The sequence below is a fragment of the Mastigoproctus giganteus genome, unplaced genomic scaffold, assembly GCF_048544385.1.
Source record: "Mastigoproctus giganteus isolate SK-2022 unplaced genomic scaffold, ASM4854438v1 scaffold_15, whole genome shotgun sequence".
Lineage (NCBI taxonomy): Eukaryota > Metazoa > Arthropoda > Arachnida > Uropygi > Thelyphonidae > Mastigoproctus > Mastigoproctus giganteus.
The window spans coordinates 1,658,262-1,675,130 of NW_028328292.1; the positions used below are offsets into that span (position 1 = coordinate 1,658,262).

General features: G+C 39.6%; 1 protein-coding gene across 1 annotated transcript in view; it reads left to right on the forward strand.

The window, feature by feature from the left end:
- The window catches only part of LOC150074905 (uncharacterized), a 104,739-nt gene that overhangs the window by 60,082 nt on the left and 27,788 nt on the right, over window positions 1–16,869 (forward strand). The window contains exon 7 of the mRNA XM_090389378.1: window positions 5,208–5,449. Coding sequence (XP_090245504.1) covers window positions 5,208–5,449 — 242 coding nt within the window. The remainder of the gene's footprint in view (window positions 1–5,207; window positions 5,450–16,869) is intronic.

Below are 16,869 nucleotides of genomic sequence, written 5' to 3' on the forward strand. Positions count from 1 at the left end.
CAACAAACAAACAAACAGGCTGTGATGCACACCAAATTTTAGTTCCAATGCTCAACCAGCGTGCCGATAACATGCTAGTTGGGCATTGGAACAAGTGTGCTGGTCGGATGAGTCTAAGTACCTGGTGCAACACGCCAATGGATGACTTCATGGACAGTGCAAGCAACATAAGTCCCTATACCAGTTGTGCATGGTGTCCACTATCCAGACAGGTGGCAGTGGTTGCTTAATATGGGGCATGTTTTGCTGGCGAGAACTAGGACCCTTGGTGCGTATGGACAGACGTTTCACTGGTGAGGTCTATCAGCTACTCTTAGGAGACCACATGCATCATGCCATGTTGCATTTTTCCTGGCTCAAAATAGGATTTTCCAAGATGATAATACGCTGTATAATTGGGCCATCATGTATGCAAGTGGTTCAAGGAGCACAGTGAAGATATCACCCATCTTGATTGGCCTCCAGATTTGTCTGACCTCAATTCAATTTAACACCTTGGGAATGTTTTATACAGGATGTGAGGTTTATGAATACGCAACCGTCATCTATGTGGACACTGTGGATGTGGAAAGCCTTGCAGGCAGCATAGCTGCAGATCCCCCAGACATCTTCAGAGATCTGGTGGAGTCAATGCCTGGGAGATTAGAAGCTGTTATCTGTGCAAATGGTGGCCCAACATGATATTAGTTCCTGGACAGAAATGCCGGGTGGGTAAAGTTCCTGCCTGGCAACCCAAAGGTCGCGGGTTCGAATCCTGCCTCGGGCTTGGATCAGAGTACTGCAAAAACATTGGGAGGTGCATTATGGCCACAGAAGCCGATGCGCCAACAACTAACTAAAAAAACCAACAAACAACAACAACTGGACAGAAATAGGATTTTCCAAGATGATAATATGCTGTATCATTGGACCATCATGTATGCAAGTAGTTCAAGGAGCACAGTGAAGATATCACCCATCTTGATTGGCCTCCAGATTTGTCTGACCTCAATCCAATTTAACACCTTGGGAATGTTTGATACAGGATGTGAGGTTTATGAATACGCAACCATCATCTGTGTGGACACTGTGGATGTGGAAAGCCTTGCAGGCAGCATAGCTGCAGATCCCCCAGAGATCTGGTGGAGTCAATGCCTGGGAGATTAGTAGCTGTTATCTGTGCAAACGGTGGCCCAACATGATATTAGTTCAGTAGTCATAATTCAGTGATCAGGGGTGTCACGTGATCAAGGCATCACGGGTGTATACCTTCCCAGAAAAATAAATTCTTTCTACCAAAAGGCAGGTTATGCTGATGAAAATGTTTATTTATTTATTTATTTTTTTTGGCCAGTGCAGCAAAAGCCTTAGGCTTCCTTGCACCATACGGCTAATAATGATAATAATAATTATCCAATAACCTGAATGAAATTGCAAATAATTGCATTTTACCCTGACTCAATATATTTTTCAGTTTAACCCTCTGTTTTTCAGTCAAATCTTCCTACATTTGTGTTTGTTTAATATTAATATTGACTTATAATTTCCATTAGAACTTACAACTAGTTAGATAAATCATTAATAGTTGAAACAGGCAGACATTTTGGTTCAGTTCCATATAGCTTTATTGCAAAATATATTCTCAGTTGAATCCCCTAATAAGACTATCACCTGTTGGACCAATGTCTGCTCATAATTGTTTGTATCTATGAATCACAAGTGCAATTCCTGACATCACAAGACACTTGTGATATGTCAGGCTTGAGTCCCCAGTTTTATTTTGCTCTAGAGTAACGCTACTTTTTCTTTAACCCAGCTGATCTATTAATGCACCAAATTTTAGTTTCAGATCATGACACTTTCTACATCTAGTACATAGAAATGATACTGCATTCATGCTATGACTGACTGCAAGAGTGACCTTTGAATATACAGCATAACCTGTATAAACAATAACGGAATCACACACACAGCACATCCAACCTAAGTCATGATAATCTTGGTAAATGTAGTATTATCCATGGTTGTAGGTAAGGAATATTTATGTGTAAATTTACATAATATTACTTATATAAATTATACAGGGTGTCTCAAAAATATTTGTACAAACGTTTAGGGGCGGTAGGTAACATCTAAAGGAATGTGAATCACATAGGAACCCATAACCGGAAACGTCACCGTAAGTCGGTACACGGCGCAGTTCATGAGAGGGAAAATTTCTGGTTTACTCATTCAAGCAGTAGTCGCTGCACGAAGAGCATGCATCGATATACGAACTGTGAGCTGGCAGACATGCACCTAGTGTATGGATTAGCAGATTGTTTGTTATTTGGTTTTTAGGAGCATTAGCAACTAAGGCCATATTGCTCCGGGATATGCGGTGGTCATTCCCTGACCTTTCCGCATTCTCCGTATTTGGTGGTGACAGGCTCGAACCCCGGTCTAATCAAGAAGAGTGTGCTACGCACTGCTGCTCCTTCTCACCTGGTTATGGAGGCGTCTGGATTAGCAGAGGGCCCACACGGTGTGCATCCCCATGCGGCACAACATCGCTTCACAATAAATGTGTGGGCAGGTATGGTCGGTAACTGCTTAGTCGGCCCATACCTGTTACCATCCCGCATGAACTCCGCTAAATATCGGATCTTTCTTGAACAAGTTCTACCAAGGTTACTTGATGATGTTCAGCAAATGTGAGACGAACATTTGGTTTCAACATGATGGGGCGCCTGCCCATTATGGAAGGTGTGTTCGTGACCATTTGAACAGGCGTTTTGGGCGTCGATGGATTGGCCGTGGTGGACCCGTTGCCTGGCCCCCACGCTCACCTGATTTATCGAGAGCCTTGATTTCTTTCTGTGGGGAGCCCTCAAATCTATCGTGTATGAATCGCCTGTGGAGATGGAAATGGATCTCGTGGAAAGACTCGTCTGCGCTGCTGCTACTGTCAAAGAAACTCTAGGTGTGTTCGACCGTGTCCGCCAATCCATGCTGCATCGGTGTCATGCATGCATCGCGTCTCATGGTAGAACCTTCGAGCATCTGTTGTAACGTCATGAAATGCATCCATCTCGTACTCCATTGTTAATATTATGTCAAATAAATGTTTGCCACTAATTACTGTCTTGTGTCATTTCTGCTTCTTGTGCCTCTGCTACTACTTTCCCATGACGTTTCCAGTTATGGGTTCCTATGCGATTCACATTCCTTTAGATGTTATCTACTTCCACTAAACATTTGTACCAATATTTTTGAGACACCCTGTTATAAGTAATATAATATCATATCAAAAAATGATTAGGTAAAAGTAAAGTGCAGCCATTATCAACCCACTGCAGGATGGAAGCCTCCTCAACAATTCATGCTGAGGGAAATGGACCATAATCTGCCACGCTGGTCCAGTGCGGGTTGGCAGATCGACCGTATTCAGCAGTCAGGGGCTTGAACCCCGGTCTACTCAAAGAGCGTGTGCTACTGCACTCAGGCGCCTCCGTAGCCAGGTGGGAAGGAGCAGCAGTGTATAACACACGCTTCTTGATTAGACCGGGGTTCGAGCCCGTCACCACCAAATACGGAAAGGTCAGGGAATGACCATCACATATCCCGGAGCAATATGGCCTTAGTTGCTAATGCTCCTAAAAACCAAATAACAAACAAACAACAAGCTACTGCACTCCCGCTCCTGCCCACTCGGCTACGGAGGCCTCCACTTATCAAATATCCTATGTTACAAATTTAAAATTTATACAGTGAAATTAGTATGACTATCATAGATTATGACTCTCACTAGGTTACTATTACCTTAGACCACCTAAAATATTATTTAAACTATAGAAATCCTCTGGCATTGGATAATTAAATAAAATTTTAATCTCGAGTAAAAATTCCAATTTAGCAATGATTTGCTACATTTTGAAATCAAACAACTGCTAACATAATATAAACCTGCCTACTGTTACTGAGTGCAGAGTGCTTGCAGGTGTTACAGTGTGAATTATGAAAATTAACTGTGAACTGTGTGTGTTAGCTATAATTGCACGGCACTTTCTTTGGAATCTGACAATCTTTTTAAGAGATTGTTGAGTTCATTTAAGGATTCAAAAGTTAACCTCAGTTTTTTCAATAATTGCAGGTGCTGTATTATTTAAGGGTGAATTAATTATTAATATATCAAGAGGGCATGGATTTTTTTTTTTTTTAGTTGTAAATTGGATTTTTCCTGCTAGTTTTACACAGATCTGGTAGCCTCTCAGTGATGGATCTTACCCTTATTCTGTGCTGTTAGAAGTTATGTAAGCACCTGGATATATCAGCATAAGAACCTATTGCTTAAAAGTTGCTTCAATGATGTTTTCAAAAACTTATATTGAAATAAATGACAGTCTAAGAGTTGCAATCTTTGTGTACAGTGTAAATTAGTGTAGGCCTTAAGTTATGTGAAAGTAATCTCTTTGTACCCTGTAAAACTGTTATAAAATTAATAGCTGCTAAGCTCTTACAGAAAATACATAGGAATTTCAAAAGCGACACCAAAGCCTACTTTCCCTATTAGCAGTTAGAACTGAAAATCATCTTCTTCGAGAAAGATACATAAGTTGACATTTAGTGGTACTTGTTATGCTCCATTGTTATTGTTGCTCCATCATTTTTTCCATGTACAAATGGTATTACAGTCACCCACTGTTCAGGTTGTTCTTGAAATGTATTTGAAAGCCTTGAGCATGATTAGCCACTCCACTTTTACAAGAAAGGGTTTTAATACTAATGGGTTACCACTAGATCATTGCACATATTCTGCTGGGTCATAGATACTATGCAGTTTATATCCTAAAAAAGCATTATGCTTGTTTGGCTTAATGCTCTCTTAGGCCATAAAACCTCATGTTTGGAGAACTGAGAACAGAAGAACTGCATGTCATGCAAGTTTCTAAACAACATACAAAAATTTAAGTGTGTTATTTAGAAACTCTAATAAAAAGTTAAAAGCTACTACCAATTGTAATCCTATGAAATTGATGTCACAAACTTCATTTTCATAGGATTACAGATAATTTAGTCTTCTTTTATATATCAGATTAGAATGAAACCCAAATATTTCATTTGATATCCACATAAGGGTGTTAATTTTCTGTTTGTATAAAATGCATCTGTTATAATGAAAGTTTTTATGATGTATAGTTTTTAAGGTTGTTAAAAGTTAAATAGACAACATTTTTTTGATTTTATAGCATTGAATTCATTCAGCACTCTTACTGCACCTACTCAGGCTGTGGCTCAGCTTGAACAAACCATTTCCTTGAATGAAATAGAAGAAGAAGAAGAAGAAGAAGAAGAGGTATTTGTAGATATCGTTTCTGTGGATCATCCTGAAGAGAAAAAAGAAAGAGTTTCTTCTCATTCTATCATAGATTCTTTGTTTTTAGCTCCATCATCAGTTGCTGTTGATTTTATTAATGAGACAGCTGCCATGGTAAGAGCAATTGAATCCATACTCTCTCTTTCTTAACTATAATGCATCTTATTTTTTTGTTTAAAGATTCTTAAGAAAATGTTCTCTTACTGCACACGTAGCAAGCAAACCTTTCTATAAAATTTTATATGTGGTTATTTTGTCTCTTTTATCTTCAGAACTATGCTGGCCTATTGTAATTTTGTAATTATATTGTAATATATTCTCTCACCCCTGTCTTCTTCCTTACCCTCGGTGCACTTACTTGATCACCTTCTAGAACATTTCCAGCTTTTCTTGTGATGCTTCCTGAGGGACCAGAAATAGTCTCCCAGAATTAAACACACTGAAGTTTGTAAAAATGGGTAGGTGGTGGAGAGGGATCATTCCCAGGACTCATTTGCTGGTCATTCGTTGGGTGATTTATTTACAGGAAGCCCTGCATGTAATTACCTTCATATCTTAGACCATTTCATGTTTATGAAAACAATAATAATTTACCATTATTTATCAGGGATACATTCTTGAAAAGTATAGACAGTAAAATTGACAAAAGTTTGGAATAATTATTTCCATAAGATTAATGTAATGGAGTTGGGATATATTCCAGCACTTCAAAAATACATCAGAAGTATTTTCTAAGACCAAATATATTTTTTGTTTTTTTGTTCTTTTCTTGATAAAAGTTTGCAAAAACAGAATAGCTAATTGTTAAAATTAGGAGAGTGATTCAATAAATAAAGATAAAAACGCTGTTATGTAAAAAACACTGATTTATGAGAAATCACAAAACCTCCATTCTTTTTTTTTTTTTGAATGAAAAATATGGTGCCCACCTAAACAAAAGACATCCAGCTTCATAAAAGGCCCAAAGACAGCAGTGCACTTGGTGAGATTGGCAAAAGGGCACTAATACGAGAAAAGACTAATTATGTGAAGTATAGAGCTTGATAACTAGGTACCTTAGAGGGGATCTAATTAAGGTCTATGAGGTGCTGGGGGGGGGGTTGTAAGATGAGTGAGGGTGATATTGTTGTGGTTATTAACAGTACTAGCACTATGGCCATAATTTTAAATTATGTGGGAAATAGGCACAGACTGGATTGTTTTCCTTTAACAGATTGCGCTGAGGAGTTTTGTTTTAACAAAATTAGTTGTTGCTCTAGTCCTGCATTACTAGGGCTGACAGCTGAAAATCTCATAGGTCAGTTGGATTGATGTCGAGGAGGGGTGAAAAACACCCAGGTTTTATTTTGCTGATACAGTAAAAGCCTGGGCTTTACTGCTCCAAATTAGAAAGATACAAAGATGCAGTAGAAGGCAAAATTGAGAACGAGAGTAGGCTTGTGTAGGCAAAGTTTTTACTGCTCCTGGAATAGATATGTTTTTTCTGTTTTATTAGCTTAAATTGGCATATTAACTTATTTTCTAGAGTAGCTTTATATTCCTAGTTACGATACTTAGTTTAAAGTTTAACTTAGATAGAGATTTTGTAGGTATTACTTAGTATCGGTAAGGGTATCAAATCCACGTGTTACAAGTTGCAGCTCCGCTGAATGAGAAGTATTTTAGCCATATTTAGCCGCTTTATTGACCAATTGTTATATTAAATTATTTTCTATAAGTAGCTTATAGACCTAGTCAGCATCCTTACTTTATTCTGAATTGAGACAGTGAGATTTGGAAGTTAATTAATACTTAAGTGTCCATAGATTTACCGTTCCTAACTTGCCGCCATTGTTATACGATACAATGTTATATCCCGAACTAGATAGCGTAAGCTCGGTATAGTATAGTATATAATATAATATTGTCGATTAATCAGTAAAATCTATTAAACTTGTTAAACTTCATTGTCAATTAAATTGTACTTTTTAACTAAATACATATAACGACTTAGATTACAAACGTAAGATAATTAATTAATACATAACTTGATACGGAAGTTATATAAACAGAACTCGTAGATAATACTCGATACTGAAAAATATATATAGCGTTATAACTGTGTTGGGATACAAGTTTAGGGTTATAATTTTGTACTGAAATTGAAATTTTATTGAAATTAAATCGAAATCATGACTCAGACCAGAACAGCAAAGCAAAAGGCTCAAGCTAATGGGAGTGCTCTGGCTCAGAGGAGAACTGAGTTGGGCAGTTGCCCTCAGAATCACAGCCTTTTAAAACACACTGCTTGCTTGATTGTTTGTGGAGCAATCAGGTACTGGACATGATATTGCCATGGGGGATGTCTTTGTGTGTGCACGATGTAAGGAGTGTAAGGAAATCGGGCGACAACTCAGCATTGTTATGGGCCTATGAGAGCTTGAAGAACAGGGTGGATGCCCTCAAAGGTTCTAAATTGAGGGGCCCATCAAGCTCTCAGCTGCCCACATCAACACCAGAGCTTGCACTTGATCATCACGCAACACAACAGCAACCCCAAGGCATAATGCACTGGTCCCACAGGAACTAGTAGTTGTTGGTGACTCTGTTGTCAGGGAAACGGGGAACATGCTTTTTAAAAAGGATAGGTGGAACAGGACCAGGGTATGTCTGCCAGGGGCAAAGGTTCGTGACGTAGAGTGGATATCATCTTTTAAGGGCACAAAAGGTGATATAGTTGTACACGTTGGCCCTAATGATATTAAGAGTAGTAGGCTGGCAGAATTACTTAACAAGTACAGGTCACTGTTGAAAAAAAGCCGTGAATTAGGGTTGAATTTGAAAGTGTCTGCAATTCTGCCCAGACACGATAGGAGGGAGTATATGATGAGAGCCTTATCCATCAATTCGGCCCTGGAAAGATTGTGCAAGGCTCAAGGGATAGAATTTTTTTCAGCCTGGTCTGTACTTGTTAACAGGAGAGACTGTTTCTACAGGGATGGGATACACTTAAATAGAAAGGGTACAAGAATATTTGCTGATGCTATCTAGGCAGTGTTAGGTGGGTCGGAAAACTGCTATACAAGGAATAATAGATTAACAGTAGCCACTTGCAGAGGTGAAAATGATTCTTGCACTGCTTCTATTGGAATGAGCAGCAGCCTGGAAAACAAGATGCACAATATTTCAGAGACTGCTGGCAGTTATTGCGGTACAAGTAAACACATGGGTTGTGTTAGGGTAGCTAAGAATAGGAACAGGTGCATGTATACTCGCATGTACACCAATGCTAGGAGTTCGGTAAATAAATTTGATGAATTTGAGGTATTGCTCAAAACATCAAAGGCAGATATTGTTGGGATATCAGAGACATGGTGTCACACAGATATAAGGAATGCAGAACTGGAATTTGGGGAGTACAATATGTACAGAAAGGGTAGACAGAACAGGAAGGGAGGAGGGGTTATGCTATTAGTTAAGAAACACATAAAATCCAAGGAAGTGGAGCCAGTCGACATCGCTGGACAGTGCAGTGTCGAGTCAGTTTGGTGTGACATAAGCATTAGGAGATCAAAATTGAGAGTAGGAGTGTGCTATAGGCCTAATGACTCTGATGAGTATAATAAGAAACTGTACAGGGAAATAGAGTGGGCCGGTAAATCAGAGTCTTATAATGGGGGATTTTAATTTTCCAGATATGGACTGGAATTTGTGGGTTGGTCACTGTTGAAAAAAAGCCGTGAATTAGGGTTGAATTTGAAAGTGCCTGCAATTCTGCCCAGAAACGATAGGAGGGAGTGTATGATGAGAGCCTTATCGATCAATTCAGCCCTGGTCTGTACTTGTTAACAGGAGAGACTGTTCTGCTGGGATGTCATACACTTAAATAGAAAGGGTGCAAGAATATTTGTTGATGGTACCGAGGCAGTGTTAGGTGGGTCGGAAAACTGCTAGCTTGGGGGGGAGACAAAGACAAATAGATTAAAAGTAGCCACTGGCAGAGGTGAAGGAGATTCTTGCACTGCTTCTATTGGAATGAGTAGAAGCCTGAAAAACAAGATGCAGGATATTTCAGAGACTGCTGGGAGTCATTGCGGTACATGTAAACATATGGGTTGTGTTGGAGTAGCTAAGAACAGAAACAGGTGCATGTATACTTGCGTGTACACTAGTGCTAGGAGTTTAGTAAAGAAATTTGAGGTATTGCTCCAAACATCAAAGGCAGATATTGTTGGGATATCAGAGATGTGGTGTCACACAGATATAAGGAATGCAGCACTGGAATTTGGGGAGTACAACGTCTACAGAAAGGATAGGAAGGGAGGAGGGGTTATGCTATTAGTTAAGAAAAACATAAAATCCAAGGAAGTAAAGCCCGTCAACATCGCTAGACAGTGCAGTGTCGAGTCAGTTTGGTGTGACATAAGCATTGGGAGATCAAAATTGAGAGTAGGAGTGTGCTATAGGCCTAATGACTGATGAGTATAATAAGAAACTGTACAGGGAAAAAGAGTGGGCCAGTAAATCAGAGAGTCTTATAATGGGGGATTTTAATTTCTCAGATGTTGACTGGAATTTGGGGGCTGGTCACTCAAACACTAGCAAGGCTTTTATGGATTTATTGGATGATTGGTTTCTACATCAGCATGTTCGGGAGGCAACTAGAGGGAGTAATACTCTTGATCTGATTATCAGTAGTGATTCTTCATGCATTAAGAATCTGCAGATAAATGAACCACTAGGTGGCAGTGATCACAGTGTGCTGAAGTGGGATTTACTCAAAGAGGTAACTACCATCAGGGGTAAAGGGAAGGGTTATTGCTTTTCTAAAGGCGACTACGATGGTCTGAGACAGTATTTAAATTCTATACAGTGGGACAAACTGATGATATTACCAACAGCAAATTCAAAATGGGAAGCATTCGAAGAACTTATCTTGGAAGCTACTAGACTTTATATACCAACTAAGAAATATTGTTCAAGGTTTAGGCCTAAATGGATGTCAGATGAACTAATGAGACATATGGCACAGAAGAAAAATGCATGGGATACATATAAATTAATGGGTGACATGGAAACCTATGATAGATATAAGCTGGTCTGTAACCAAGTCACAAAGGAGATTAGGCAGGCAAAGGCAGATTATGAGAAATCCTTGGCAAAGATGCAAAGAAAAACAGAAAAGAGTTCTTTACCTAAGTAAACTCTAGAAGGAAAGGGATGAATCATATTGGTCCACTGGATATTGATGGTTCAACATTTGAGGATCCTGCTCAGGTGGCTAACAAACTAAACGAATATTTTGCATCTACATTCACACATGGGGAGTTATTCAGGAAGGGGAATGCCAGAGGTGAAGTAAACTCTGGTAGTGAGCTAGATGATTTTGTAATAACTGAGAGGAAAGTGGAGGAGAAATTGTTGAGGATAAACATAAAAAAGGCACCCGGGGTGGATGAGATCTATCCAGTTATATTAAAGGAAATAGCAAAGGAAGTAAGCAAACCCTTAGCCATAATTATGACAGCTTCTTTGGACTCAGGGGAGGTACCCACAGACTGGAGATGTGCAAATGTGACCCCAATTCACAAAGGAGGATCAAAGGCTGACACAAGTAATTATAGACCTGTGAGTTTAACTGTGGGGCTTAGAGGGGAACAGGTATCCTGTGTGTTATCAGACACTCAGCCTAAAACACTGATGGATCCAATATCTCTCTATTACAGAAGATTTAGGAGAAGTCCGGTTGGCCTGCCTCCCTAAAATCCACTCATCCACACCTTCTCGATGGTAAGCCCTGTTACGTCACTTAGGTGACAACGAACGTGTAGAGTGGTTCTCTTCAAGACGCCTGGTCAGCGTGAAGAGGAAAAGACCAAACCCTCCAGCAATATGAAAGCACGACGAAACAAATGGCCCTCAGTCCCCAGCAGCTTTCACTCTCCCTCTTACGGCAGCGAGAGGATTAGAGTGGAAGCAGAGGGTGCTAAGAATCTCTGGGTACGACCAGGCTGCCATGCACGGAAACTGAACTTGGCCTGTTATAACGTAAGAACACTCATCGGTGAAGACAGGATATTAGAACTGGAAAAGGAATTAGAAAATGTGAATTGGAATATCATCGGTTTGGCTGAAACAAGAAGAAGAAATGAATCACTTATAAGTTTATCAAGTGGAAATCTGCTGTACACCAATGGAAACATTGAAAGGAGTGAAGGTGGAGTTGGGTTTCTGGTCCATAAAGATCTTAAAAACAACATTTTGGAATTCAAAAGTACATCACCAAGGGTGTCAAGACTAATACTCAAGATTTCTAAGAGGTACAAGCAAAAGATTTTAATGATTTATGCACCAACATCGAGCCATGATGATGAAGAGGTTGAAGAAATGTACACTGAAATTGAGAGTCTTCTAGATGAGCAGAAAACCCACTACACTATTATTATGGGGGACTTCAATGCTAAGGTTGGAAAAAGACAAAACAGCGCAGAAAGGGGAACTATAGGAAATTTTGGAATTGGTGAAAGAAATGAAAGAGGTGAAAGACTTGTGGAATTTGCAGAATCTCAAGGACTGTCAGTAATGAACACTTTTTTCAAGAAAAGGGTGAACAGAAAGTGGACATGGAAGAGTCCAAATGGATTAACTACTAATGAAATCGACTTCATCCTCACTAACAGAAGATATATTGTGAATCATGTTACCGTCCTGAATAAGGTAAATGTTGGAAGTGATCACAGAATGGTAAGATGTACACTTGATATAGATGTAGGAAAGGAAAAAACTGACTCGAGTAAATAATACAAAGGTCTTTGAGATAACAGAAGAGGAGAAAAAGCAGTATGTACTGGAACTTAAGAACAAGTATGAGCTTCTGCAGACTGCTGAGGACCAAGATATCGACGAGGAATATTACAACTTTTTGAAAGTGATAAAGCCCAAGAAACCTATAGGGAAAAAGAAATCCAAAGAAGAAAAAATTAGTCAAGAAACACTTGTCATGATGAACCGAAGACGACAAATGAAAAGCAAGAAAAACACTGACAGGGAGAAAATTGAGTATACTGAGTTATGCAAAGCCATTAGAAAGAGACTCAGAGAGGACATAAGAAGATTTAACACAAGAAAAGTAGAACAAGCATTAAGGGAAAACAAAGGATTTAAATCAGCAGCCATGAGCAGTAATACAGAAAGACAAATGATACTGAAACTGAAGAATAGCGATGGTGTACTTATAAACAGCAGAGAAGGCATAATTCAAATAACAGAAGACTACTATAGAGAATTATACAAGGAGCAGGGGAATGATGCCAGCAGTGGGGAAGATGGATTGCAAAGTAGCAACACATACGACATACCCAATATTCTTCCTGATGAGGTAGAACATGCATTGAAGAAAATGAAGAATCAGAAAGCCCTGGGGGAGGATGAAGTTACTGTAGAGTTGTTAAAATTGGGAGGAAGAGACATAACACAAAAACTGGCAAGGCTCTTCACAAAGTGCATTAGAAAAGGGGCGACGCCTAAGCAGTGGAATAATGCAATCATAGTTTTGCTGCATAAGAAAGGAGATAAATCAGAAATCGGAAATTATAGACCAATTAGCTTGTTATCCCACATCTACAAGTTGTTCACAAGGGTCATTACTAACAGATTAGAAAGAATACTTGATGAGAATCAACCGAAAGAGCAAGCTGGCTTTAGGACAGGATTCTCAACTATGGATCACCTTCACGTAATATCACAGCTAATGGAGAAAGCAAATGAATATAAAACACCATTATGCCTGGCATTTGTGGATTATGAAAAGGCATTTGACTCCATACAGCATAAGGCAATGTTTCGGGCACTGGAAAGACAAGGCATTGATACCCCATATATTATGATTTTGAAGAAAATATACGAGAGTGCTACCTCCTTTATTAGACTAGACAAAGATAGTAGGAAATTTAAAATTGAGAAAGGAGTTCGACAAGGAGACACAATATCTCCGAAGCTGTTTACTGCTGCCCTTGAGGAAGCTTTCAGAAGATTAGACTGGTCGCAGAAAGGAGTCAATGTGAACGGAGAGTACCTAAACCATTTACGATTTGCAGATGACATTGTGGTCATAAGCCATGATCCCAAAGAATTAGAGGAAAATCTTAATCAGTTATGCACAGCTAGTAAGGATTTTGGACTAAAGATGAATATGGCTAAAACAAAAGTAATGATGAACAAGTATGCCACAGAAAGGGAAATAATGATTGAAGGAGCAGTAATTGAAAAGGTGGAGTCATATACTTATCTGGGACAAGTTATTAGCTGTAATAATGATAAATGGCTGGAAGTCAAGAGAAGAATAAATTTTGGATGGATAGCATTCAGGAAATATAGTCACATACTGAAGAGCAATATCCCAGTTTGTCTGAAACGTAAAATAATGAACCAATGTATACTCCCCACCATGACTTATGGAAGTGAAACTTGGGCACTCACCAAAAGAATGGAAGAGAAGCTGAGAACTACACAGCGAAGAATGGAACGAATCATATTGGGAATCAGACTGTTAGATAAGAAGAGAAACACATGGATTAGGCAACAAACTCAAGTAAAGGACATTCTTATCAAAACTAAAGAACTAAAATGGTCTTGGGCAGGACACATAGCTCGAAGACATGATGCCAGATGGACTAAGAAAATAACAGAATGGTATCCAAGAGGAGCTAGAAGGAAACCTGGAAGACAAAGGCGGAGATGGATAGATGAAATTCATGAGTTTGTGGGTAGTAAATGGATGTCCAGTGCTCAAAACAGAAGGAACTGGAAAGTTGCTGGAGAGGCCTTCATCCTGCAGTGGATTGAAAATGGCTGATGATGATGATGAGTTTAACTTCTGTTCCAGGAAAATTAATGGAGGCACTGGCTAAAGAAGCACTGCAGGATCATCTAGACAAGACTTCAGTTATAGCTCGGGGCACAGCATAGTTTTGTTAAGGGAAAGTCTTGAATGACCAATTTGATTGGATACTATGATGCAGTCACAAAAGAACTGGATGCAGGGAATAACTTTGATATTATATATTTGGATCTTAGAAAGAATTTTGATACTGTTGCACATGGAAGACTGCTGCACAAATTGGAGCAGTGTGGCATTGGAGGCAAATTGCTGCTATGGATAAAGAAAGGGATGGTTGAGTGGGAGAAGACAGAGTGGTAATCAATGGACACTGCTCATCGTGGACTAATGTTATTAGTGGAGTCCCTCAGGGTTCAGTGTTGGGTCCATTATTGTTTTCTGTATTTATAAATGATATTGATGATGGTATATCAAGCTTAATGTCCAAGTTTGCAGACGATACAAAGGTTGGCAGGGTTGTTAAGGACACTACTGACGCTATATGCTGCTGCAGTAGGATCTGGAAAGGTTAAGCAGATGATTGTTGGATGATTGTTTTCTGCAGCAGCATGTTCGAGAGGCAACCAGAGAAAGTAACACTCTTGATCTGGTTATCAGCAGTGATCATTCGTGTATTAAGAATTTGCAGATAAAGGAACCACTAGGTGGCAGTGATCACAGTGTGCTGAAGTGGGATTTACTCAAAGAGGTAACTACCGTCAGGGGTAAAGGAAAGGGTTTTTGCTTCCGTAAAGGGGAGTACAGTGGTCTCAGACAGTTTTTAAATTCTGTACAGTGGGATCAACTGACGATGTTACAAACAGTAAATTCTAAGTGGGAAGCATTCAAAGAATTAATCGTGGAAGCTACTAGACTTTATATACCGATTAAGAAGTATCGTTCAAGGTTTAGGCCTAAATGGTTATCAAATGAACTAATGAGACTCGTGACAGAGAAGAAAAATGCATGGGATGCATATAAATTATCAGGTGACGCAGAAGCCTGTGGCAGATATAAGCTAGTCTGTAATCAGGTCACAAAGGAGGTTCGGCAGGCGAAGGCGGATTACGAGAAATCTTTGGCAAAAGATGCTAAGAAAAACAGCAAGGATTTCTTTACTTATATAAATTCTAAAAGGAAGGGGATGAATATGATTGGTCCACTTGACATCGATGGTTCGACTGTTGATGATCCTGCTCAGATAACAAACAAACTGAATGAGTATTTTGCATCTACATTCACACGTGAGGAATTATTACAATTTGAAAATGGAAGAAGGTTATCAAATTGTAGCAGTGTGCTTAATGATTTTGTAATAACTGAGAGCAAAGTGGAGGAGAAATTGTTGAAGTTAAACACAAGAAAGGCACCTGGGGTGGATGGGATCTATCCAGTTATTTTAAAGGAGGCGGCAAAGCAACTAAGCAAACCCTTAGCCATAATTATGAGAGCATCCTTGGACTCAGGGGAGGTTCCCACGGACCGGAGATGTGCAAATGTGTCCCCAATTCACAAAGGTGGATCGAAGGGTGACACGAATAATTACAGACCAGTTAGTTTAACTTCTGTTCCGGGTAAAATAATGGAGTCACTGGTTAAAGATACATTGCAGGATCATCTAGACAAAACTGCAGCAATAATTCAGACACAGCATGGGTTTGTTAAGGGAAAGTCTTGTCTGACAAATTTGATTGGTTATTATGATGTGGTTACAAAGGAACTGGATGCAAAAAATAATTTTGATATCATATACTTGGATTTCAGGAAAGCTTTTGACACTGTTGCGCATGGAAGACTACTGTACAAATTGGAGCAGAATGGTATTAAGGGTAAGTTGCTACAATGGATAAAAGGATGGTTAAGTGGGAGAAGACAGAGGGTGGTAATCAATGGGTGCTGCTCTTCGTGGACTAATTTTATTAGTGGAGTCCCACAGGGTTCGGTGTTGGGTCCACTGTTGTTTTGTGTATTTATCAATGATATTGATGAAGGTATATCAGGCTTAATGTCGAAGTTTGCAGATGACACAAAGGTTGGCAGGGTTGTTAATGACAGTAATGGCAGTGTGCTACTGCAACAGGATCTAGATAATTTGGGTAGATGGGCTAAGAAGTGGCAACTGAAGTTCAACCTTGACAAATGCAAAGTACTGCATATGGGTAGAAGTAACCCCAGAGAAACGTACCAACTGTGTGGTACCAACACTTAAGGTGGTAGAAAATGAAAAAGACCTGGGAGTAATTGTGCAGTCAGATATGAAGTTTTCTGAGCAGTGCAGACAGGCTGCTAGGGCGGGTCATGGGGTTTTGTCAATGATATATAGGAATTTTGGTAGCAGGGAAAAGGAGGTGATTGTCCCTCTGTATAAGGCAATGGTCAGGCCACGCCTTGAGTACTGCGTACAGGTCTGGAGGCCTCATTTTAGGAAGGATGTAGATTTGCTTGAGCGTGTACAGAGAAGAGCAACACGATTGGTGAGGGGAATGGAGGGATTCTCTTACCAAGAGAGGCTTAAGTTCTGCAAATTGCAGTGGCTGGAGACTAGGCACCTGCGCGGTGATCTGATTGAGGTCTATAAGGCCTTGAATGGGTTGAGCACGCTGAATTCTGATGGGATCCTTCCACTTGTTCAGATTACCAACCTACGGGGACATAAGTTCAAATTAAGAAAGGACAG